This window comes from Gallinula chloropus (genome assembly GCF_964237585.1).
Source record: "Gallinula chloropus genome assembly, chromosome: 2".
NCBI classification, from domain to species: Eukaryota; Metazoa; Chordata; class Aves; order Gruiformes; family Rallidae; genus Gallinula; species Gallinula chloropus.
In genome coordinates, this window is record NC_140086.1 from 56278689 (window position 1) to 56305236 (window position 26548).

Below are 26548 nucleotides of genomic sequence, written 5' to 3' on the forward strand. Positions count from 1 at the left end.
CATTTCACAACGCTTAATTAGTTTTCATTACGATGCCACAAATAGCATTAGCACTATCAACAAATTAAAGAAATCAATGGGTTGCTGTCATGGCTTAACCCCAGCCAGCAACTAAGCACCACACAGCCATTTGCTCAGTGTCCTTCAGTGGGATGGGGTAGAGAACTGGAAGAATAAAACTGAGAAAACTCGTGGGTTGAGATGCAGACAGTTTAATAGGTAAAGCAAAAGCCGTGCACACAAACAAAGCAAAGCCAGGAATTCATTCCATGGGCAGGCAGGTGTTCAGCCATTCCCAGGGAAGCAGGGATCCATCATGTGTTAACTGACTTGAGAAGTCAAATGCCACCACTCCGAACATCATTGCCCTCTCTCCCATTTGAATCTGAGCATGATATTGTATGGTATGGGATATCTTGGACATCCAAAATGGAAGGGGACACAGCCAGAACAGCGGACCCAAACTGGCCAAGGGGATATTCCATACCATATGACATCATATATAACTGGGGGATTGGCCAAGAGGTGGGGTGACTTGGGAACTAAATAAGCATCAGCTCCAGGTGGTGAGCAATTATGTTGTGCATAACTTGTTTTGTATATTTGGTGGGGATGATGTTCCTTTTCTGCCTTATTAAACTGTCTTCACCTCCACCCACAAGTTTTTACCTTCTTCTTTCTGATTCTCTACTCCATCCCACCTGGGGGAACGAGGGGGGAGTCAGTGAACAGCTTTGTGGTTGTTTTAGCTGCCTGCCAGGTTAAACCAAAACAGTTGCCTAATCATTCCCATTTTCAAAAGCACTCTGTGCTTTTTTGTCTTGCATGCTTCAAATAGTTTACAAATAGCTTGCTCCTTCTACAGTTACACACTTAATTAGGAGTATTAAGAATAATTTCTCCCTATTTAGTTTGCGTGGCTAAATCTAAGCCAAAAATCAGTAAAAGCACTGAAACTTTTGCCATTCTCACAAGTTATTAGATGACAAGAGTATTCTCACACTTACTTAAAGTGTGCTTATTTTGTCCTCACTGGAATGTGTTTTATTTAAGTGCTTCACTGGGGTATTAGCAGAGTCTTACCATTTGGGTAAACACTGAAGAGGACGATGAGCAGTAATAATTTTCTACTCAGCAGGGCTTTTCATGTTACAGAAATCATGGGCAATTTAGATGTGTGACTCTCAAATGTGTTCTTTAATCAGGTATTTATTTACTCGGATGCTGCTCCGTTGTCTTTAAATGTGATCTTACGTCAGCCCTAATAGAAAAGGGATGAACAGCACACTGTATTGTTTGCATTCTTTCAAAGATACATGACCAACAACAGCAACACTTCAAAACTAGTGCCAGTGAGTAAGTTTTCCCAGTCCAAGCAGATCTGAAGAACTGGAAGGTCCCAGAGTGGGATCAGTCTGTCAGGTGATGGAACACAGGTGCAATGCCCTTAGAGAATAAGCAGTTGATAAAGCATCATCGTGGATGGATGATGGAACATGTTGAAATTGGTCTCGTGCTCAAAGTAAGACACACCAAGAAGGCTACAGTTCAAGATAACTTGCACGAAGGATACTGGATTTCTAAAACCATTTATCTCATCCCAAACTTTTCTCAGCATCAATTTTAGAATGCTACTTATACTGGATACACAAATCAGGGCATCTTGGCAACATTTTCTTCAAGGCAAAAAGCCTGTCAAAATTTCATCTCTTTGCCAGCTGGAATGCATGGAGAGTATGTTATGTTGTGGCAAATGTGAGCTATTCACAGCAGTGAGGGACACTGTTACCCACTACAGGCTGAAAGAGAAGCAAAGAAGTGGAGGAGAAAAAACCCCCCAAAACCTTCAATAGGAAAATGTGCTGAAAGGTATAAAAGGGATGGATTTCTAACAAATTCATACAGTAAATCATAGATTTATATTTGGAAATACATATGTAAATTCCAAATTCTGCACTTTCTCATTAATCTAAATTTAATCACCTTTTACCTGGACTGACTTTTTTGAAGACAATTTCTATGAGAAAAACATTTTAACTCAGTCTAAAACCTGCAGATCACCCTTTCTAAATGTTATTCTGGAAAGGAGGTTTAGCGGCAGAAATAATAAAAACTTTTTCTCTCACTGTTCCATGCATGTATTTCATATCAACACTTCGGTACATTTCTTTTTTCAAGTCAGTGATTGTGATGTAGTAAGACTTCACTAGGGCTCTCAATAATACTCATTCCACTTTAGAAATTATATTTTCTAGGGTAGATTTCCTGGAGATTTTAGAGATTTCACATCATCACCATATCTGTACGAGACAGTAGGACAAAATGATGCTTAACTGGATCTGCTTCAAGGGGAAGAGGGCTCTAGAAAAAAGAAGAGCAGAGAGCTCTGTATACTAATAACTAAGCACATGGAGATGCAAGAAGGACATGCTTCAAAAGGATGCTGCAATTGTTTGTGCTCACAAATGTTTCTGCTACAACATCTGGCCTTCCTGCAAAGCAGATGAGACTGAATAGGAGTCAGGATCTTACCCCTCATTTCAGCTCAGAGAAAGCCAAGCTGTAATGCTGGCCACATCTACATGCAGCCAGGCATGCACCCACTGGCACATCAGTGAAGGTTTGCTAACGAGCAGATCCAGATCGCAAACACTTCTCATTCCCCCTACATAGCGGTCTGGCAGGAGGATAAGTGATTTATGGAGACTGCTCCCTGCTGCTGATGCAGCTGCCCGCAGTCGGAACTGGGCAGCTATGATGGAAAGCCCAGTTTTCCCCCAGCAGGTACAGAATCTCTCCCCACCACAAAATAAAAGGCGTCTGCTAAGTGTAGTCCAAAATGCCAAAACTCATAGATAAAAATTGAGTAGACCTACTCGTTATTCAACTCCCTGGGTTTTTCTGTGCACATCTCATAACACACATTTCCATGACTCTTGTTTAAAGGTTTATTGTAGATATGCAAATCTGAAAAAAGCTTACTTTGTTTCTCAGAGGCTGAGAACTGACGAGATTTGCAGTGCTACATGAGAAGTCTTGGGCTGGCAACAGTCAGCCAGCACACATCTGAGCAGCAGCTTTTATAAACAGCCCAGTGTGTTGCCTACAGTCATGGTGTAATTCACATGCAAAAACTACTCCCACAGACATGGTTAACTTGAGTGTCCTTACTGACGACAGAAAATTGTATCACCAGGCCAAGCACAGGGAAAACTGAAACCACAGGAACTACATGGAGCAAACTAGATGTGGATATGAGATCCCTGCAGATGATTCCAAACCATAATTTCACATGGACCAACCTTCCAAAATCTGCAGGGTTTTTTTTTTTGTTTTTTAATTGTAAAGGGTCAAATTTATATTAAAATTGCTCATCCTTGACAAACAGTAACATACAATAAAGGCACTAGTGGATGGCTTAACAAATACTCAATATAGCAAAGCTTGCAAGCTGCTGCTCAGAATAGAAGAGTTGTGACCAAAAGCAAATACTACTTGACAGATATTTGGAGGCCTCTCTGAAACACTTCCTGCCTGCTGGTGCTTTTTTTTTAAATGTCAGTTTTACTACCCAGTGTGTACATCAGAAAAGGCATCCAATGCCACTGCCCAAATGAATGGCACCTAATTCTATGAGCCGAACATTTGGCCCATTATAAAAGGGATAAACCTGTTGCTCTAAATTTTAGTCAAATCCACTTTACATCTTCTACAATCTGAGTTAATCACATCACTAACAAAAGGCATGTCCTTGCTGCTACTGTTACTTGTCCTTTTCAGAAAAATAATGAAACGTTAGTGGCCATTTCTCCAACTCACAGAAGAGCAAAGCGTGCTTCTCCTCCTCTTCCTTCTCCTCCTCCTCCTCCTCCAGTGGTGCTTAACTCACTCTAATACTCCTCCCCACAATGGGAGGGAAAACTTTGGTTCTTCATAACCCTGTCTTGAAACACTCTTTATGGCAAAAAACTCCAAAGAGCCAGAAGTCTTGAAGCAAGCAAAGCCAGCCTTTCAGAGGATAAAAGATAGAGGAACCCCAGGAATAGTGCACAAACGTTGAAGGAAATCCCTTGCACCATTAAGGCTGCATGTAGAAAGACACAGGAGATGTTGGTTTTCTATATCCCTGTTCTCCACCTCCTTCCAACCTCAAAGATGATGACTGGGTCATCATGACTCCTGCAGTAGGTCAGCCCCACACCCAGTATTCGTAACAGTTGTCAAAGAGGAGCTATATTCAAATTGCTCAAGATTTAGCTTCTTTCTCAGAATGTAAAAACTGGCCGCTCCATCTCAAAAGAAAAAAACAAACAAAAAAAACCCCTCTCCCAAACTACTCATATACAAGGAAAAGACACAGCCCTGCAAGTTATTTGTTACTAATCCAACTTATTTTCTCATATGGCATCAGTTACATGTTACTTGAGATTTTAAAGCAATTTCCAGCTTTAAGTAAATATCTGCTCAAGTCAAAATTATGTATAGAATTAAGGATTAATTCACAAGAGGGATTTTAGACTTCAAGTACGTTTTTTCCTATTAGTGCCTCATAACGAAGTAATTGTGGAATTAGTAATACATTTGTCAATCTCAGTAAGCAATTACAGTTAATACATATAAAAAATTACTGCTCTCTTTTCGAACGTGAACAGCAAAAGTTTGGCATGAGGTTCTAATTACCTACCGAACGTGAGTCATGCCAGCGGGACAAACCGTATCCCAACTCCTAACGCTAATGTGACCCTGCTCAATATGGCTTCCCTGCATCATGGCACCAATCCTGAGAGCAGAATGCCCAGTGGGATTTGTACAGGTGCAACAGCTGGCCCACGGTCATGAAAAGTTAAAGGGTGAGGGTGTGAACTGCAAAACAAGAACAAAGGCAACAAGCCAGCCCAAGCAATTCAAACCCAGGGAAACTGAAATAACCAACAGCTTCTTCTCTACACCACAGAGAACAAACACGCACACTAAGTCAAAACTAATACCTTATACTCCATACCTATCTGAAGAGAGAAAATGATGGATGTAAATGAGCAGCTTTTGGTTGACAGATTTTCACACGTGAATGATGGACCCTGAAAGATGCTAGACACCCCTACCTCCGACTTAACTCACAGTTGGTAGTGAAAAAGAGATGAGCTGACACTGGAGATTTTAATTTTTTTTAAAACCTGTTAAATAATTCAGGGCTTTCTCTCTTGTGCAGCTGTTCTTCAGCAGTTAACAGAGTGATGTAGGTGCTGCGGGCAGAATTAGCTCTTAGCTTTCAGAGGTGAACATTACTTTCTATTACATTGTATGCTGAGAAGTATGCATTAAATCTGACCAAAACCCCCTGAATTTCACAGGAATTAAAAATCTAAAAAGGAAAATAAGGAGTCATTTTAATGTGTTTCCAGCACACACATCAAAGGGAAACCAAGAAACAAATTCTGTACTTTAAGTAATGCACAAGATCATCAGGGATCTAAATGACTTTTCTTAAGGTATCCTTCATTTTGTGCATCCCTGTGCCAGAAACTCAGTTCTCTAAACTCACTTTCTAAATTCAAGGACAATATATTTTCTGGTGAGTGCCAGAAAGTCAACACTGTCTAAGGGCCAGGAAACACTGGGTTCCATGTGGGCTGGGGTCTGTAAAAACACACACATGTACAGACAGCACTTGCCTTGAAAGCTCTGCCACCCAGACAAGCCAAAAAGCTGAGGGGATTCTTAGGATCCAGTAAATTAGGAAAGGCTAAGAGAAAAGGAGGCTCGAGGCTGTATTGATCTGAGGTGCAATACCAAATCACGATGTTCAGTAACATGCTTCTGCAGCTTCTCATCTTCCCTCAAGATGGCTGGACATTTCGCTTCAGGTCACACAGACTGTCCCTCTCCTTTTGCATCAGGCCCAACGAACCTATATATTTCCCCACTCCAACACTCTTCCTTGCTCTTTCCTCTTTGAAACTAGCTGATCAGAATGGCTGTCCCCTAGAAGATCTCCTCTTCTTGCATGGAAATCCCACATGAAGTAAGAAAGTTAAATTACTGTTTCTTGATTTAGTGTACGTCACCTCTCTCTCTGTCTCCATTCTAGTTTCACCATCAGTACTGGAGAAGCTGTTTCACCGCTGTTCCCCAGAGCCTCAGACCCTGACAGCTGGAACCCCTGTGTACACCTAAAATGTACCAGAGGTCCTGGCTGTTAGAGATGTAGCGAGAGCTGATGAAGTGAGCTGCTGGCACACATGCCCGAAAAAGTGGATTTGCCAAGAAATGATATCAGGATTATAAAACACAAAATACTGTCATAACAGCTTTTTATTTTTTTATTTAGAAGAGATTCTTTCAGGGTCATCAGAAAGGTGACAGGCAAATTACTCAGGTCAAATGCTTACGTGACAAACAGGTTAGCATTTGCACTTCTGCAAGAAGTGTTAATGTTTGGGACACCTCCTGCTGATCTCAGGAAGCAGGAAGCAGAAACCAGGAAACATGCTTAGAGATGTAAGCAAAAGTTCGGCACAACTGAAAAATAAGGTGTCCTATTATTGTAACAAGCCAGATGTCTGCAGTCTAAGGACTAGGCAGGGTCTACATAGGATATATATGGTACTCAAGACAAAATGCACCACAGAAGGAATCTAAATATAGCATGTAAAGATATGCTGGGCTAAGTGAACATAGATGCAGCTAATGAGTGACACTTCCATGGAGGTTGACTTATGCTTGGTATGTGGATAAAGCAATTAGCCAATTAAGAAAATTACATTAGATGGCAAGACATAATAATTGTACAGTTTACTCAAAAGGAACAGATTTTACAGATACAAAAGAAAACCAGAGCCTGGTTTCTGGTGATTCAGAAAAGAAAGCCAGTGCGAGCTCCCCACTGATGTTCTCCAACATAAGGCTCTCACTGGATGCCCTGGGGCACTAGAAAGATGAAGTTTCTGTTTAGGAATCATCAGCACCTATGTCAGCAGCGTATTGGATCCATGGCTGAGCACCTCTGCAGTTACATACACATTTCAGGCAAAATTCTATAATGCTTATTCTGCACACTAGATGTTCACATTATTGGTACCTTACTGATTGATTTCTTTAAGTATCACACTAAGCCTTTCATAGGGAAAAATCCTATCTGTTTTTGCATTATTAAGAAACAACGGTGAGCAAGAGGGAGAACCAGAACATGATAAATTGAAGTCCGTAGGAAGATCCCTGAGATAGCTGTATGAAATCTGCTCCTGCAGGTACCAGCAGAAGCGCCAGGGTAAACAGATTAGAAAGTGGATCACTGGGGCTCTTTAATTCTGATAGAGTAAGAAATAAATACTTACTGATAAAATCCCCCCCAATGGCTGACAGGCAAGGTATACTCAAGGCCAGATGGTTGGTAGAGCACAACATGAAAATGCTGTCTGTGAAGGGAAACTTAAAAAATCTTCATCTCCCAGCAACTGGTCAATCTCTTTAGCAGCAAGGACTATTAACATTCCATGGTCAAAGCACAACAATCCTGAATTAAATGTGTTCTTCTGTCACTTGGAGATAATCTGCACAGCCATGATTATATTTGCTGACAAAATCCAGTCTAATTTATCCAGCTAATTATCCAGCTGGGGTAATGACATAAGACTACGGACTGCACCTGATCTTGGTCCCTGTATAAGGGGATCTCAGACATTTGGTTTTGATACAGGTTGAACACAATCTTAATTGGGACTCACTCTGTTCAAAGACACCTTCTAATAATAGCTTCAAAAATTTATCTGATATTTCATCTTCATTTTTCCACAGAGGATGCAGTGTTTGAGGATGTCCATACAGTTCCTGGAGATATCAATGAAGACTTGATAGCAAGGAAGTTGAATTGTTGCAAACTCCAAGAACAAATGGGTATATCTTGACTGAATGCCAAATTTTAAACAGGAAAGCGAGATCCCATTCCCAAGACAGAGCAACAGCAGAGACAGACCAGTCACAGAGGTCTCCCAGAATAGCACAGGGTACAGAGCCACACAAATGCTTTTAATGTAATATATTTTTAGTGTGAAACAAATGTAACGACATTTAAACCAGAAGCATCAAGTGAGATACAGTCACACCAATTAAAACAAATGTCCAGATAAAACGGATGGGGAGATTTAAAACCACACAAAATATATGTACATGTATGAAAATGTATATGAACACTGTTAATTTCAAAGCCTCTATTATTAGCATCTACCCTACATAAAGATGCACAAGATTCCCAGTAACAGAGCTCATCATTCAAAGCTTAGCTAAACATAGGGAAATATCCAGAGAGATTATGACCTAACTATCCACATCCTGAACTAAGAATTTCAAAACAAAAAAAGCCACTCACATTTTTATTTATGCTGAAATATTACCCAACTTTTCTACCATTTCTGAATTCCAAAATATACTAATCATCTTCACAGGAATACATCATTTTTTTCCTTTTAACAGCTTTCATATACAACCTCCAACTGAGAAAGGCATAGCGAACAAAAACATGTTAGAATGAAGTATCTAAAGAGCAGTGTGCTCCTGATGGGTTTGATTTACATCTGAATGGATTTAGCGTCAGCATTGCAAAAGTCTGTATTCCCCTCTCCAAACTCAATTTTTTCAGCTCATAAACCTTTTTGGGCCTTTTAACAGCTTGCTTTATAATAGCTTTCTTTGTGGTGTCTTCTGTATCCCATATGTTAGGGGGATGGGTTTTAACATTAATAAAAAAACTACAGAGGCCAAACTTTGTGAGCACTGACCCAAATATAGAAGATACTCGCTCGGAATAAAATAGATCCAAAAAAAGGTACAACTCCAAGGTGAAAGTAGCCAACAGTAACACAAACAAAACCCTCTGTAAATATGGGATCAGTTCGGCAGTGGTCCTAACTCAAAGACGACATGACAGCGAAGATTTCAGAGGCGAATTCAGTCACTGTGTGGCATGTTGAAGGCAGCCAGGGAAGGCAAGCAGAGCAAGCAAGAAACGTTTTCCCCATTTTACATAAACTGGTGGGTTTTTTTTCTCACATTAAAAATATCAATAAACTATCAAATCTTAAGAGACGTAGTATAGCATCATCTCAGTCTGCTGATTTAGCCATTATTAATTTCCAGAATTACATATCGTAGCTTTTTGAACAGAGAACAGAAAGCAAGGGTCTGTGGCTGCTTTTGCTAAATTCTCCTTGCACAATGTGGGCAGATAAACCTTGCATTTTACTGCCATGAAACAGCCTAACAACGCATCTTCTACCTGCTCACAGAAAAGCCAACTGCTGCTACATCCATCAAAGCTTTTAGGAAGCAAAAAAGATATCTAGTGCATTTAGGAAACAGTGAGCTACCAGCTATAGGCAGCTCACCGTCTTTAACCCAGCACCCGCAGTGTGCGCAATGGCTCCGCTGCAGCACCAGCAACCATACATGCAGGATTGCTTTTATGACTCTCAGGTCCTGTCAATCACTGCTAATGAGACACCCACTTAAAAGTCAATATCCTCTCTGTAAATTACTATCCTAATAAAGCATAAACGCTTCATAGTGTTTACAGTAACTGTTACTGTACAACAAAATGCAACTCTTGTAAAAAGGAATAACTGAATCACATGGAGCTTTTGATGCTCAGTATTTCCAAGATAACAAAACCAATACTTCAACCAACGTTTGAGAAGTCTTTGAAATAGAGAGCTGCCACTACCTAAAAACGTTCAATTTTTTGCTTGTCGCTAAGAAAATTATACAGCAAAATACAAATGTCCATTTCTACCTTTGACCAAATATATCACCCAGCAGTTCAATACAGTGTGTTGGAGAACATTTCACGCTTTGCTATAGCTTAAAGAAAAAAGGTGACAGGAACAACTGTGAGCTCTGAAGAGGAAATGTGATATCATTTACTTATTATCCAGGATGACATAGGGTAGACGTGGAAACCCATCTTTGACTTTTTCCAGATGTCGTGGAACCACATCAGCATTCCAGCTTTGTTTTATGTGGATGTGTACTCTGGGAACTTCCTTGCTCAGGATTATATTGTTTTATCATATATGAGAGAATTCTGACAATGTTTCAGTGAGGACATGAGAAGTCATAAAACTAATTTTTAAATTCACGATTATTGGTTTTCTGTAATCTAACTCATGGAAAGGCTGTTGGGAGAATGTGATGGCAATGAACAGGTGGTATTTCATTCTCAAAGCAGTGCAGTTTCATGAGCTGAAATTTGCTTTTCTTAAAAGTCCTCATAAAAATATGATACAATGAGAGTACAGTAGCAGAACATAGGCCTAGCCCCACGTGGCTGTAGAACTATGATACTGGGCAGAACCACAGCTCACATCTATATGCTGAGAAGACAAATCTGACCTGTCAATCCCCAAAAGCTTTCATTTACAAACTGCATAAAATTCTTGATGACGCTTAGAATCGGCACTGGAAAGTGATGGGTTTGTTTGAATCAACACTGTGAATAAAAAAAAAATATTCATATATGTCAATTCCTTCCCCCAAATCTCATTGAGGCAACAGCTGCATGAATAGTAACCTCAAGGACTGTAGGAAAGCCAGTCCAGCATGGACTCTGAGCTGCGTAACCAGACACTGATGAACAACCTGCACATGTATCTGTTGACTTTAGCACTGGTTTCACACACCCCTCCTCCTGCACATTTCGTGGCTATTGTGCATCTGGCCAAGGAGCACATGTTCAACAAATCACTGCTGCTCAGTATCTCCATTCTACAACAAACAGCTATTTACCATGTGACAAATTTATGCATTGCAGACAATGCTAAAATTATTTCCATTTTGGTAATAAAATCACATAATTTTTTTCTCTTGGATCTCAAAGTATTTCGTCCCTTGTAACCTTGCTTGTTTTATATCTCTCCGCATATTTTTGGAAGGTGCCATACTTGGAGTCAAAGTTGAACTTCTCCTCTATTGTCCATACAAAGCACCTTCCTTCCTCACTGGTACTTACAGGGTTTTTTAACTTTGGAGAATTTCATAAAATAAAATTTTATTACTGGAATAAAAATGCTGAAATGTCTTCTTCCCCCAGTTTAGTTAGGTTGCCTAATGGGGTAATCCAATCAGCCTGATTCCTGAAATTGCACAGGTTGCTGTGTAGTTCTAAAACTTAATAATCACAGAAAACTCCTGATGTAAAGAATGAGGCCTCTGAAGATGAAAATGTGTTTTCTTCCTCATGGAAAGAAATTAGGCACAATCTAACAGCAGTTTAAAAGGCATCCCTTACTCCCTTCACAGAGCACTGGATGTTTGTGCTTCAGTCTTGAATTTTATTCTTATGCAAATAAAACATCAGATAGCTGAAAATCGGGTAAAGGATAACTATGAAAAATGAGAACTGGGAGACTAAGAAGTGTTTCAAAGTTGGAACTGTTGCCAGCGCAACACCAGCTCCAATTGTTTCTTACTTTCCTGGTATTTGGGATATCAGTTGCAGTCTGGGAGAGTCCCTCCCTCACATCTGCATGTATACAGAAAAAGTTAGCCGCATAAAACATTTTTTTTTAATCTCCTTTCTATTCAAACGGAGAGGGGGGGAAAAACCCAGTCCAGACTTATAAATAAGACTTTCACCAGTATGTCTCATAATTCCACAAGTTTTATACTGCATCTGTGTTTAATTAACACTAGACCACCACACCCTGCAGGTGGATGTAAGATTTTTAGGACCATTAAAATCCAGCTCGGCACCTAAACGAAGGGCTGTATTTGTAAGAATGATGGTATGCTGCTAGACTCTACAATGGAGCCTGTTCTGAGTGTAATTGGAGTCCTTCAACATTTCTACAGTGGAGGTGAGAACATGGATTCTCTCATGAAACATTGCATTATTCACAGACAAACCTGTGAGGTCTAGAAAAAGCAGCAATTTCCTGGAACCTGCTATGTAGTCATCTGTGGCATGGCCAACAAACCACAGGGACACAATCCACGACCAGGTCAAAACTCTGCTGGCTCAAAAGGATGAGTTAAAAATCCTCTTTTTGCACTTCAATGTTCTAAACTTGTGTGCCAAAAAGGCCCTGAAAAACAATTTGCTATGTGACATTTCTTGACCTTTGTAGGTAAGGTGATGCATGAATTAAAAAACAGAAAATGCATAAAATGTTACCAGTTCTCATGGCTGCGTGCCTTTTATTTGGGGCTGGCTGTCATCTTCTGAAATGTATGATTATATGTAACATAAATATACTAGTAGGAGCTTTTACTAATGAGTGCACTCCAAATTACGTCATTCCCCATTCCTTTCAGGAACTACATTCTATATACTCTTCAACACCCCAAAAAAGCTTGAGAAAACTCTTACCAGCCACCAGCTGGAGTGCATCATAAATGTTTGTAAGTGCTTCATGCTATTTCAGTGTGAAAAGAGTATTCAAATTGTTTTCAGTTTCAAAATAGGCATTTGGTAGCACTGCTATCTGAAAATCAAGTTAATTCTCCAGTCACTGGATTTGAAAGACAGTGCTGTACTCTCCCTTATTTCTAGACACGTAAAAAATTAGTTTGCAGTTTTGTGAAATATTTATCATTTACTACAAAATTCATGGATGCTGTTGAACAACTTCCTGGTTTTGGTCTATATGATGGTTGTAACACCTCTGAAATTCAGCTTCTTGATTCCTTTAAACAAATCCCTAAAGGAATATGGTATGATAAAATTCAGCAGTAAACGTAGTATGTACAGATAGAAATGGCAGAATACTCAAAAATCAGAGATCAGGTAAATGTTATAGTTGTAATGAAACAAAAGAGAGATGTTGAAAACTTTGGAAATCAAGGTTACACATCAGATAAGTTCTCTTCCTTCCAAAGATGTAAAGGACATGTTTTCTTCCTGAATGTTAAGGAATTATTCTTACTTATTTTGTTAAACATGGCAGATGTGCTGCACAATGTTTACACAAAAGGTGTAGAGCCTCTCACACCCTGTGTGGTTACTGTGTGACTTGTGTATCTGGCAGAAATTGAAGAGAATTTTAAGACAGATTTTCCAAAGTGTGCAAGGTCACCTTGTATTTGACCCAGGTTTAGGATTACATTCTAACACACTGACGCAGGAGAGCCCACCAAGGCATTTCAAGTTCAAGTCCGTGAAGAAAACATTTTCTTCCTCGGATGGCTCCAAGCCATATTTATGTGAGCGACGCCTTTTGCTTTGTTTCACAGGGTGATTTGTTTTACGTCACAGATTCCACAGAACAGCTCAGTAAACCCAGTTCTTTCAACTCAAGGTAACCTCGAGTCAAGACCTAGTTTTCAGCCTGAGCTTCGTCCAGCCTGCGTTGCCCAGGGGAGCCCATCCACCAGGGGTTCTGCCACCCCAAGGCACACCACCTCAACCATGCCTCCAGCTCAGATGTCCATCTCATGTCAGAATGGTTCTACTGAGCAGCTGTCATCATGTCACCTCAGACTTGCTGTTTGCTTCCCAACTCAGACCTAGGTCATGCTGCCGATGTAAAGCATGAAGAGACACAGCAGGCTTAAGCCCAAAGGCTCAGACGCAGGGACCAAACCCCCTCAAACTTCCAACATGGGCATGGGCATATGCCAAGACTCACACTAACAAATCAGGCTTTCTAGAAATACTCTGGTTACGTCATGAAAAGCAATACATAAAGATGTAAACAGCCAAACAGAAGAGACAGATCCTCAGAAATAAAGTGAAATATTTATTCTCAGTGGAAAGCATTTGTCTAAACATTGTCCAACACAAAAATATATAGTTTCCTATTCCTGAACAGTAATTCTACAGTAAAACTCCCCAGTAAAATATTTATGTTAGAGTGGTCTGAACAACCAGCCAGGGAACATTTCAACATGGTGCTCTGTAACAGCCCAGAGATGCCGGTTGCTAAAGTACCATGATGTTGGCCCTTACACACCCCATACTACTCTACCAAAACATTGCCAGTGAGCCAAGATAACCACTGTAACAGCAGGGCTGGTATGAGTGTGAAGGTCTCACCCTGTAGACAAGGTTTGTCACTTCATCTGTTTGTGTGAGCAGCCTGTTTCTGACTTTGCTGGTCATCTTCAAAAGCTTTTCACAATATGGAAAACAGACTCTCTAATAACTTGGGACATGAAAGCAGTTGCATCACATACTGTCCAACAAGGTTTCCACAGGAAGTATATAACTAGGGGACAGTTGAGGGAGTAGCTACTTACAAAAATGTAGGAGGCTCCCTTTTGCATGTGTGCTGCTCAATTTACTAAGAGCACTAACCAAAAATACAAATGAACTTAACAGTTGCGCTCTTTTGTTTTCACCTCCTCCACACATTTTTCTCCTCTCTGCTATTTAATAACATGCCTTCTCCTGCACAGGCAGACTTCATGTCTTCCTTACATTTGCTACTTCAGCTCCTACCCTTAAGAGGGCAGAGGGAGACAGACAACAGCTACTTGATCCCTCCTACCAAAAGACCCCAAATCAAAGTGATGGTTACCCTTCTTTTCTACTACATCATAGTCAGGTGTACTCACCCTAACTACAACTGGGACACAGAAAACTGTTCAAGTCTGTATCACAGCATCTACAGGCATGCTGCTGGGTGTTTCCTCAGGTGCAAGGTAAGAATCCCTCTGGAAGACCTCCAGCTTCAGAAACAAGCCCATGTATACCCCACGGGCCACCCAGCAGTTTCCCAGTTCTTATCTCCAATGCAAATCTGACTGTCAAAAAACCAAACTGTGAGTGGCAGTGAGAAGGATCACCTCCTGTGTCAGGACCTCTTAGATAGAGGAACACAAATGAGTATGCCAACGTGTTCATGGAGTAACTATATACATTATACAGAAGGTGTTATATATCAGGGCTGAAAATGAGTATTTAGAATATTGCTCAATTTTCACATGGCAGCACGCTGAGTCCAGAAATAAAGACTCCATAAATACAATGAACACCAACTTTCCGAGCTGCTAGGCAGTAACACCCAGCAGGAAATTAAGCAGGACTTATCATACATGCCTAAGAAGCAATTACAGAAGCTTCTGTTTCCCCAGCCATAAATTTCCTGGCTGCATAAAGTTACACTAAAAGTGTTGAAGAAATGCTGACATTCAATGTGTACCGAATTAAATGAAAATTAACTTTTATGTGCATAATAAACTATTGTTGCAAATTTCTGGTGAGGCCAAAAAAAGAGGCATGCTGACACCCTTGATTAAATGTTTACAGCTACACATTTCTGATTCATGAAACACTGAAATGACAGTCAGAAATGGTGATGAGTAATAATGTACAGCAACACAACTTTCTAGGACCTTGTCTAATGACTGTATTTGTGCTACCACAACCGGATCTCACAGTATTTTGTTATGGCTAAGCATTCTTTTTAGTCCCAAGTATTCCTTGTCTTCACAGAGAAATTTCCTTTTATGTATTTCATGGCTCAGATGCTGCATGCAGGACTGTTTGTAAGGCCATGTAATGATAGGATGAGGGACAATGGTTTTAAGTTAGAGCAGGGTAGGTTTAGATTAGACATTAGGATGTTGTTCTTCATTATGAGGGTGGTGAGACACTGGAACAGGTTGCCCAGAGAGGTGGACGAGGCCCCATCCCTGGAGTCATTCAGGCTCAGGCTTGATGAAGCTCTGAGCAATCTGCTCTAGTTAAAGGTATCTCTGCTTACTGCAGTGGGGTCGGACTAGATGATCTTTAAAGGTCCCTTCCAACCTAACGCATTCTATGATTCTCTATCACCTATGCAACAAACAGCACAGTATGAAACCAGAGATGATAGGAACTACATTAACCCTTTATTTCCCCTAACGGCATGTCTCCTGCCTTTCCATCATTTGTTGTGTTTTCAGAGGTTGTTGCCATGTGAACTAGAACGACAGGAACTTCAGGTAGGAATGCTCTACTGCAATCTATGTACGCACTCCCTGTGATTATCTCTGCAGAATATTCTCTCTCTCAGTGGAGATTTGGATAAATGGTTCTCATGCTGCAGAGACAGTTGCTGGTAAGAGGGAAGCTCTGATGAAATCATATTCTCATTATTCTGTAAGCTGTGGTATCTCCACAAGCTTCATCCACACAGCCAGCTACTGCTGCAGGTCATACAGTGCAAACCACAGAACAGGAAAAGTCCCTTCTCAAAGGAGTCTACATGCTCAGTCAAGGCAGGGGTTTTAAAATCCACATGTCACCAGTCAGATAGAAGGACCACAAAGAGACAGTCTTACTGCTTGGGATAAAGAAGGATAAAAATCCATGTATTGACATTGAACAAACACAGTATTTTCACAGTTCCATTTCATTCGTAAAAAGTTGTATCAACCTGCATTCTGGAAACATCTTCAGCCTCTCATATGCTCAGCCTTTAGTATCTTACTAAGATACTTAAGCAACAAAGCTTCAGATAGCTTGGTGAGGACATACCACAAAGGCAAAACACATGAAGTATCTGACCTTTCATGAAAACTGAGCAAAAAGTCTCCCCAGGTAACTAGCTGTCTATACCAATTTAATAATCAATAAAGACTGTAGCTCAAAGCTCAAAAAATATGTAGGCGTCTGAATTCCATTAAAATTAGACTTCTTTGTTCCAGGATTTAGTACTGTCAGTCTTGCATAGGTGCCAGAGATTATTGAGAATCTGTCTAATATCTCCTATGAAAATACTGGTGTGTAACTTTTTCCCCACTGAAACACCACTCACCACTCTGGAACTGGTTTAGTTAAGCTTCTAACGCTGTAAGTTTGTACTGTATTTGCCAACTCTTCTGCAATACTACAGCAGGCGATTTCATTCTACAAAAACTTTGCTTATATGGATACTTCACAGTCCTTCTTGAAACATGAATTAATTACTGAACCTTATCCTCAAAAAGCACAATGACAACTCTCCAAAAAAGCACAATCTGACAACTTCTGTAATAATAGAGAGAACTGTTTCTAAATCATTTAAAGGCAACTTTTTACTCAGGCTTTGGCCAATATTATAATCTCTGGGATGGCACACAAAAATATGATTACAATGCAGATAATGCCCATTCTTAATGGAATAAAGATTTGCTTTTAAACACACATTTTCAGACTGAGATAAGCTACAGATGACATCTATTTTAGTTTCAACTACAACAGCCTAAGGCAATCGCTAAACAGACTAAATACTTCAGTCTCTACACATCTCAGAATAAAGAAATGCAAGAAAATGCAAGTATGAGGTCAAAAGAAGGGATCAGGTAAACCCTAGAATGTTGAAATGAAGATTTCAGTAAACAAAAAGGAAGAGTAAGTTACACATATGTTGGAGGCAACTACAGATCTCAACTTTGCAGTTAAACCAGTTGTTTGGAAGGCTTCTTGAGCATCTGCCTGGTCAGTGAGGAATGGATGTATTTGTTAAAGAAAGATGAGCTGGTTTGTCTGGGATGCAAGTGTCTGAGCCCTGTTTAATGTGGGTAATTTACCTTTGATTTTGGTAAGCAAAACCATTCCAGAGGACACTGACTTTTTCCTCTATTAAAATTAAATGTTCACTTTGTTATGACATCTTCTAGTTTTCTTAGTGCCATTTGGTTTCATTTCATTTCATATGAAGTAACATCATTGACATTAAAATTGCCAAAATTATCAAGACAATTCAGGATCAGGGAATGAACAGAATTATTTGTTTCATGAAATAGCATTTAAAAACTTGCAGTATTTTCAAAATATTTGTTTTCAAGGCAGCACCTCATGAAATGGTATGTCCAAAGAGCTGATGAGCCCATGAGATATGCTCAGACTGGGCAGGCTTTGGGCCAGTAAGGTATGGAATTTGAAGACCTACTTACATCTGTCACTCACCTTTGAAACAGAAATACATAGTTCTTTATGAAATCTCTTAATCTTTTGCCCCTTTATAAGCAAAAGCAACATCTTTATTTCCAATGGGTTAATAACTCCAACTAGAAATCCTGTTGTCTTTACAGATGCAGTAAACCAGCACAACCCTAAAAGGATGCTCAGGAGGGTGCAAGAAACATGAAATCTCACCAGCTATACCGGAGAAAGTAATTATTCATTCCTACAAAAGGTCAGTTGCAGTTCTGAGTCTGAGCTTTCAATAAATGGTGAAACCTCATTTATTTGTACTGGGTATTGCTGCTTCCTAATATAACCCAAAACCTCAGGGACACACTGGTAGTAATGCAAACACAGGATGGTCTTTTAGCCAAGAAATCATTTCAAAATTTATCTAAAGCAGAAAGTTATTATGATTCCTCAATGGTGGCATGCATTTGTTTGACATTCACCACGATACACTGGGGAGAGAATAGTATCTGAATTTAGTTCCCATGATCTAACAGAGAAGCTATCTAGGCAATTTCTGGCTTCAAGCCTATTCTCCCTTTTTCTTCACATAAGCATTTGTAAATAAATCACCCAAACTATACAAATGCAGAAATTCACCGGAAGCCTTTCAAAGTATTTCCAGGTATGTATTTCAGCTCCAGCAGTTCCATTATTTGACATATAAGAAAAGCAGCCAGATATACCTTAAATGTTCCTTTTTCTAGTCTAACAAACAAAATACACACTTAATTAGTGAATAGTTGAACTATTCTCAGTTGCATTCCTCATGGACTGAAATCCAGTTCTGAAAGAGTAAAGTGTTTCAGTAGATCCATCTGCAGAATTCAAAACCAAATGGTGGTACAGTCAGCCCAAAATAATAAAAAAAAAGGATGTATACACTGAAGGGAAAAAGGACCTGAGGCATTTTTACAGACCAAACACAAGAAGAGGATGCACTTAGAGGAGTAGTATGATGAGGAATAAATGCATTAATTTATTGGAAATAAAGTTTTAAATGAGCATCAAGGGCAACATTCCTGCTGGTGGAAATGCCACTTTTAAAGATGTTTAAAACTAGTCCTAGGAAAGAACTATAGCTTGCATACTGAAGAAGACGACTATGTATAACCTTGTGATCTAATTTTCCATTTCCCATCTCATCTCACAGATTCTATATGCAAAAGACATTACCTAATCTAATAATCAGAATTTTATCCCATCAGAAGCACAAATCTAATAATGAAATTATGTTACTGCATGAATACTACTACATCTCAAAATCACACTCTCATTTATAAGGCAATATCATCTGTGAAACAAGACTGGTTATCTGGCTCTTGATAGCTTAAGGCAATTAGCCCAGCTCACCTTTTCTGTATTTATTCTCTTAATTCCCTATATGAACTCTGATTTTAAAAAGAAATATCTGGGAGGTATTCAATGTCAGTTCCCTACAATGCAGCTGTGGCTAACCAGAAACCTTTCATTAAGCTAAATAAGGAGTTCTAATAACAATTTTTTATTAGTGCTAGGCAATACTCAAGGCTCTGAAGAAGTAAGAACCCCGCATTGGCTCAACATTTTTAAACACCTCTATTGACCTGCCAACACACTTCTCCTGTATAACTTAGAAAACGCTGTAGCATTTTCTAGCAATCCTGAAAGAGAAGGTATATGAGCTCTAAAAGAGAAATGGGTGAAGCTAAACATAAACATTCCAGGATTTACATATCCTAAATAGTATCTATCAGGTGATTTTTCAGTAACATAAATCCAGGATAAGAGCATAATAATTTAAAACGAGCCTGAAATTCTGCATGTCTGCTTTGGTCTTGCAGATGGCCCAAATTAAATTGCTTCTAGATGTGAAAAGATAAAGGTTAGTTGTTCTTCATTTCCAAAACGAAACTATAACTGTAGAAGGTTTAAGAGGTGATAGTCTGTATCACACCTCTAATTTAAACATTTTTAAGTGTTTCTATTACCAAAATGAAAATATTTTCAGAGGCTTTAATACAGCAGTGTGAAAAGAAAAACTAAAACCAGAAAATGATCTTTTGATTCAGAAGCTGGCATTTGACCATACTGTGACAAACTAACCTATAGAATTGGAAAACAAAGGTATAGCCCACTCTCACCCATTTCTTGAACTATTAGGAGTTAGATTAATAGCGACCAGAAGCCAATAAATTAGAAAAATACAGATAATTAAGTTGAAACATGTATTTATTCATTTCTGAGATGCAAATTATCGAGCTACAGAATCAGCTTTAAATTTCCTGCAGGATGAAAGAGAGGGAACAAACACTGTAGGAAGACATGAAAATTTTACATGCTTTATCATAGCAAAAACAAGCAATTAAATGTAAACCAAAATATTGCAAGGATTTTCTCCTTTCTGCTAGCAGACTTTTTTCTCTTCCTCCTCTTTTTACTTACCGTAGAAAGCAGTGCACCAAAAGTGCACATTTACAATACTTACTCTCACCTCATTTACATGAGAGCAAGAATAAAATAAAGAACAGGAATATTTCAGTTGGATGTAGCCTACAATAATCACCTGGTCCAACTTCCTAGCCACTTCAGGGCTGACCAAAAGTTAAAACATGTTACTGAGGGCATTTTCCAAACACCTCCTAAACACTGAGATGCTTTGGACATCAACTACCTCTCTAGGAAGCCTCTCTATAAAGAAATACCTCATAATGTCCAGTCTAATCCTCCCCTGACACAGCTTTGAACCATTTTCATGTATCCTGCTGCTGGATCCCAGGGAGAAGATCATCTATAATGCAAGTATCCCACCGCATTCTTCACTAGCTTCACCTGAAGCTCACCAAATATAACTGTAAATTAAATGGTGCCACCTTACTACGCAAATGTATTCAGGTGCTGAAATTCAACAGCTGGATTTTTCATATTACTAATCAGTTAAAAGAATCTCAAAACAACTTTGGACAGCCAACTTCTCTTCCAAAAAACTCAAGCACAATTTGGGAGTTCCTGTGAGATAAATACTGTTCCTAACAGGAAACTTCAACCCATGCTCTGCACCCTAAAAGAGACCTGCAAAGAGAACTTAATGGTGAGGATGTGGGTAATCTCATGCCAATCAGCCTCGGTGTCTGAGAGCAATCTGAGGTGCATTTAATGTACTATTACAGTCATACACATTGTCCCATGAGGCTCGGAGTAAGGAAATCATTATTAATGGCAAGCAGAATAGAAGCTGTTGCACTCAGCTGTTAATAAACAGGCAGCAATGGTACGTTTGTTTTTTCAGGAGTGGACTCTTCAGGGTGAAGTAGTTCTTTCAATCAGATCCCATGGTAGGCCCTGGTTCCCACCACAGGAAGAAAAAAAACCCAGTGGTTGTAGCTCTGTCTTGGCCAGTTAGGAAATCTCTACTCATACAAAGAATGTCTAGCTGATACAATTACTCTAATCTAAGTAAATATGATGTTTTCTTAGTCATAAGAATCTTAAACAGTTATAGGAAAGCAACTAATGCAGTTTTCTCAATCAATAATACACATTTTGGAAAAAAAAATAAAATTAAGACTATGAAAGTCTGATTTGAACCAACAAAGCCCAAGACTTTCAAGTTAAAAATGATATTTCCTAAACACAATTATGCCTTTTACTTTACGAAATGGTTTGAGTTCAAGGTGAAATGGTAATGTTCTCTCCAAGTTTCCTTCGGATTTTTTTTTTACTTTAAGTCAAATGCTTTACTTCATATACGGGTTTTTTTGTGTTGAATTGTAGTACAGCTGTTTACTCAAGTGGCAGCAGCACACACTGTGATGAATTAAATGGGCATTTATCAACGGTGAGTTGACAGGTTTAAATGTTAAACATAAGCACCATAAGACAAGTACAAATAGTTTCTACCTGGAGGTTACATATTCAAATCACCAGACAGATATTTTAATTAACTTCTCCACAATAAAGAACGTTCGCTTCTGAATTATTGAAGAACATTTCCTGAGACAGGAAGATACAAAATGTCATGCAATATATTTTCAAGTAGCGTTTACTTATAAATAAAAACTGAAAATCCTTCTTCACATACAAGACAGGCAAGAAAGAGACAAATACTGTTTAGAAACATAAATCTCGAGGTCATGATTTGAAGTTAAATCAAATGAATAACTCTCTAGAGGTCTATCAGACAGAAGCATAATGCATGGGTAGAGGGGTGTTCATTACTATATCTCATTTTATTCTTAACACACTGAATTATGATCTATAATTACAATCTACCTCAGATTCTGAGGAAATTTTGAGAAAGTCTAAGTGTCAGTGTTAAACCCAAAGAAAATGCATTTCTGGGGGAACAAAATAGTACATTTCTCTCAGTTCTTTACTCACAGTAATTCTTAAGGAAACAATCTGAGGAACTGAAGCGAGCTGCGAACCCACAGGAGCACAATGTTAAGTGTCTTCTCATCAATGTTTTACCTTTGAAACCACTTAAAATGCTAATAAAAACTAAAAGGTTTTACTCACAGTTAAAACCAGGTTGGATAGTTTTTCCAGCTTCAAGACTGTTTATTGTTATCTGAAAGATGATGTGCAGCAGTAGGAATGATAGACTGGTGAAACACAGAGATTTTAATAACCGTCCTGTATGCCCTAAAAGACAAAATGTACATACATATAGTTGTTACATTTCTAAACACTGCTTAAAGGTTTTCCGTATAAGACCACTAAAGATATCCTGACCAAGGATATTTCTACAAGTCAGTTTCACATTACTCATGATTGCCCTTTCAGGGTCAACATCACAGAAAAAAACATAGTCAATTTATACTGTAATCTGAGTACTCTTTAATCACAAATCCCAATTATTGTTATTACTGGTATTTCCTTTTACTTTTTGGATTTAAAAAAAGTTTCTCAAGTCTCCAGATAGCAATTTTACATCATTAACTATATCATGATGCTTATCACCAGGTTGCCTGGTACAAAAACGAAATATGGATGATGCTTCCAATCTTGAGAAATTAAAAAACTGTAATCTAATTACGCTTCCTGAAACAAATTACATGGGAGGGGGATAACAACACAAAAATCTCCGTTTGGCTCAGGACTACAGACATACTCTTTTAAGTGAATGCTTTGCTTTGTGCAGGCTGCCCTCTTTATCTTCCTTTAGAAGTTGTTGAAAAACATTTATCCTGTGCCAGATAAACTCGGTCATGGTTTCTCTATGATTTATTGGACGCCTATAGTCAGGAACCCATAGAAAATGTTTGACAAAGACTTAGAAATAAATATATCCTCTAGGAAACACTCATCTTAATCAGAGGCAGCCAAACTTGCAAGGTATGAATAAATTAAGTAAACCATTACTATTGCAGAAAATATGCATCTTTGAGACAAAGTTCTATCGCTGATAAAAGACAACATTAAATATTACCCTACCTGACCTATCTGAAGTAAACTTTCTATTTCCAAAGTATTTTGCTTTTGAGGGTCATTCTTTTATTTACAGACTAAAAACTGGGTTACAAATGAAGCCAAGGCTATGGAGGACAGAACTAGTATACCTCAGAAATGTTGACTCTACATGCAGCCTGTTTCTTTTATACCTACTGTGCATGGGTCACTTATAAGCAAATGCTAGAAAGACAACAATGGTTCATATTCTGTATTTAGCCACTATATCACCTTTTTGCTTTATATTTGTTCTAGTTCAAGCATGCCATTGATGACCAAAGGTCGCTTATAAAGCAAAGGAACAGATAAACGTGATTCAGTTATATTTAGTAAAGGTTTTGGATTATGTCACTCCCTAAGATTTAAAACTTTTTTTTTTTTTAAATAAAGAGATGAAACATTTAAAATTAAAAAATGGCAAGAGCAGGTTTAGGTATTAATTTCTGTGATCTGAAAAGGAATATACAGTCACTAGATAGGTGCTTTGTATGACCTATTCACTAGCCTTTATTGGTAAAACACAACAGTCCACACAGAAAACAGATAAACTGGGCTGCAGAGTATTAAAAAAAACCCCACCAAACCCAAAACCCCCCAAACTAGATTTTAAATTCTTTGGATAAGACGTCATTCTTCAGTCCTCTTCTATAGAAGCTGGCCTAGTGTCCTGGCTTAGGACAACAGCTTCTAAGCACTATAAAAGCATAAATTAAAAAAAAAACCTATTTTCAAATTCATTAGAAGAATGAATATATGAAATGCTACATATGATTAAATTATTTGTTAAATATGATGTCATATGTAATGCAATCTATGGACTGCTAGCTTGTACAATTTTTTTTGGCAAGTTTCAGTATTTGGTGGTTTGCATTACCAGCTCCCATACACATGGTCTTACAAGAGCTGCATGGTCAGAATTTACTAAAATATTACGTATTTTAAAGCTGGAGACAAACAGCTTGACAACACAAACTCCAGGAGCTTATCAGCTGTGTTAAAATATACAGATTTTAAAGACAGAGTGGTGATTTCTGAAGTTCTCAGCCAACAAACTCTCCTCCATGCTCAGGAGTTAACAATTCAATAGATATCATACCATCAGATATTTCATATAGAAGTGGATTTGGAAGCTTTCTGACAGAACTGTTTCTGTCAGCCTCCAAAGAAAAAGAAGAAAAAAAGCTATATACAGTTAGGCAATACACATTCATTTCCTAAACAGTTTCCACATAAAGAAACAAAACTACTAAAAGACTTGGGTCCATCTTTTGATATTTCAATTGCCATATCTCTTCAAAATATTTCTTAATTTTAGATTTCATTTTTTAAAGCTCGAAAACAAACCCATTTGAATTGCAGATTAAACCAAGCCTCTCTCTAACAAAGCCATAACTTCTGCAATTATCTTCCTTTTAGAAGCTGTAGAAAATGCTGCAAATACTTTTCTTGAAATGCTGAAACGTTGAAAAAAGATCTTCAGCACAATGCTGGGGAAAATGTTGAAGGACTAATACCCAGGATGATAATTAGTATCTCAGTGTACTGGTTAATGCAGCGGGGGAAATGCACAGCAGGAAGGCAACTAGACATGTTCAGAGCAGGTTATAGAATTCCTCAAGGGCTGCTGCTCTCTTCACAGCCATTAATGGGACAGGACCACCGTCAGATCCTACTGAGCAGGAGCCCTTTGACTGCGTCGCATTCAGCTGTGCCAGCAGAAACTACACAAAAGTAGCATTTGGAGAAGAGTAAGAAATACTATGCCCCTGATTTCAAAAGTTTTGGAGAGGCATCAACAACTTGGGAGAAATGGGAGTGCTAAAAATCAGTGAATTACTGGATACATAATTTATGCCAAGGACGAAGTGACAGATTTGGATAAGGGACGAGTTTCAATTTATAGTGGGGTTTGGATAAACCCATTTGACTGTATTTTTACTTACTTTTTTATTTCTACTGGAAACTTAGTTCTAAATTACACAAAGAAAAAATTAACTGTATGTGTACAGCACTGAAATGGTAAGAAAAGGGGCAGCTGAAATTAAACTCCTGAAATACAACAGAGGAATTTATGATGAGGAAAAAAGATTTTTGTCATCCTTTTTTTTAATTTATTGTAATTCACTCTCAGTTACACTTTTTTTGCCAAAACATACCTTAACTCTTCAGTTGCCCTAATGTGAAAGTCCTTGGGAACGTGAACTGAAGCTGACTGTTCTGGAGAAGGAAATACCTACTTTTCAGAAAGCTGCATGGACAAACAAGAGAACATCACCCCAGCCCACACCAGAAATAACAACACTGACTCCTCCATTTTTGTCTTCAATTAATAGACTCATTTCTGTCCATCAAGACTAAAATAAGAAAAACCTTCTGCAAAACACCTGGGCTCATAGCTTGAGAGAGCTGGGTTCTGATTTTATTTACATCAGTGTGGTGCCACCACCTGTGGCAAACTGATGGATGCAGAGAGCAGAACTGGCCTGAAAGACTAAAAGTGAGTTTGCTTACATGCAGTGTGCCATTTCTAATGGCACCCAGTGAGACCAAAACCTGGCATATGATTTTAGAATGTACCTCAGTGTATCAACACCTATGCTCCAGCCCCCTTGTCCCTCAGGAAGGCTCCTGGGGAAAGGGTTTTCTCCCTCCAACCAGGCCCTCTGGGAACTGGTCAGGATGCAAAAGTTTCATTACCCTCTTTCTCTCCAGCCCAGCTGCAACACTACACTGGACTCAAGAGGGCCAAAAAGCTTTTCACACACAGCAGAGGAATCCATTTCTTATTTTTCAAGATAATCCAGCCAAGAGCTGGATTAGTGATGGCATGTCCCCTCCAGCCACAGGCATGTAACCTCAGTACAACTAATGATTTGAATGTGTCCGACTAGGACTGCTGCCTTCAACAAACATATGCTCTTCTTGACTCTCTACATCGTGATTGTATGCAAAGGTGGAGTCTGATGCTCACATCCTTTGCAACTTACTAAAACAGTACATTCATGTTTAGACGGGCAGTCCCATGATCTTTTCTGCCACCTCCTTCCCTAAAACCACAAAGTGTGACAGAACTCAATTTTTTTATGTGTCTGGAACTTCATAAGAGCTTCTTCCAAAACCACGTGCTCAGAGATCATGAATGGCCAATGGTCACTGAGACCTGCTTTAAAATGACATAAATTAGTTTTTATAATATAATCTGACCAAGAACCTTAGCCTAATTTGAGGAACATTTCACATCATATTTGT

The 26548-nt window shown here is 38.8% G+C and overlaps 1 protein-coding gene across 1 annotated transcript in view; it reads right to left on the reverse strand.

The window, feature by feature from the left end:
• PIEZO2 (piezo type mechanosensitive ion channel component 2) overlaps positions 1-26548 on the reverse strand; it is a gene marked incomplete at both ends in the record, with an annotated part of 304315 nt that overhangs the window by 171452 nt on the left and 106315 nt on the right. Inside the window, one exon of the mRNA XM_084260620.1 lies at positions 22367-22492. Coding sequence (XP_084116746.1) covers positions 22367-22492 — 126 coding nt within the window. The remainder of the gene's footprint in view (positions 1-22366; positions 22493-26548) is intronic.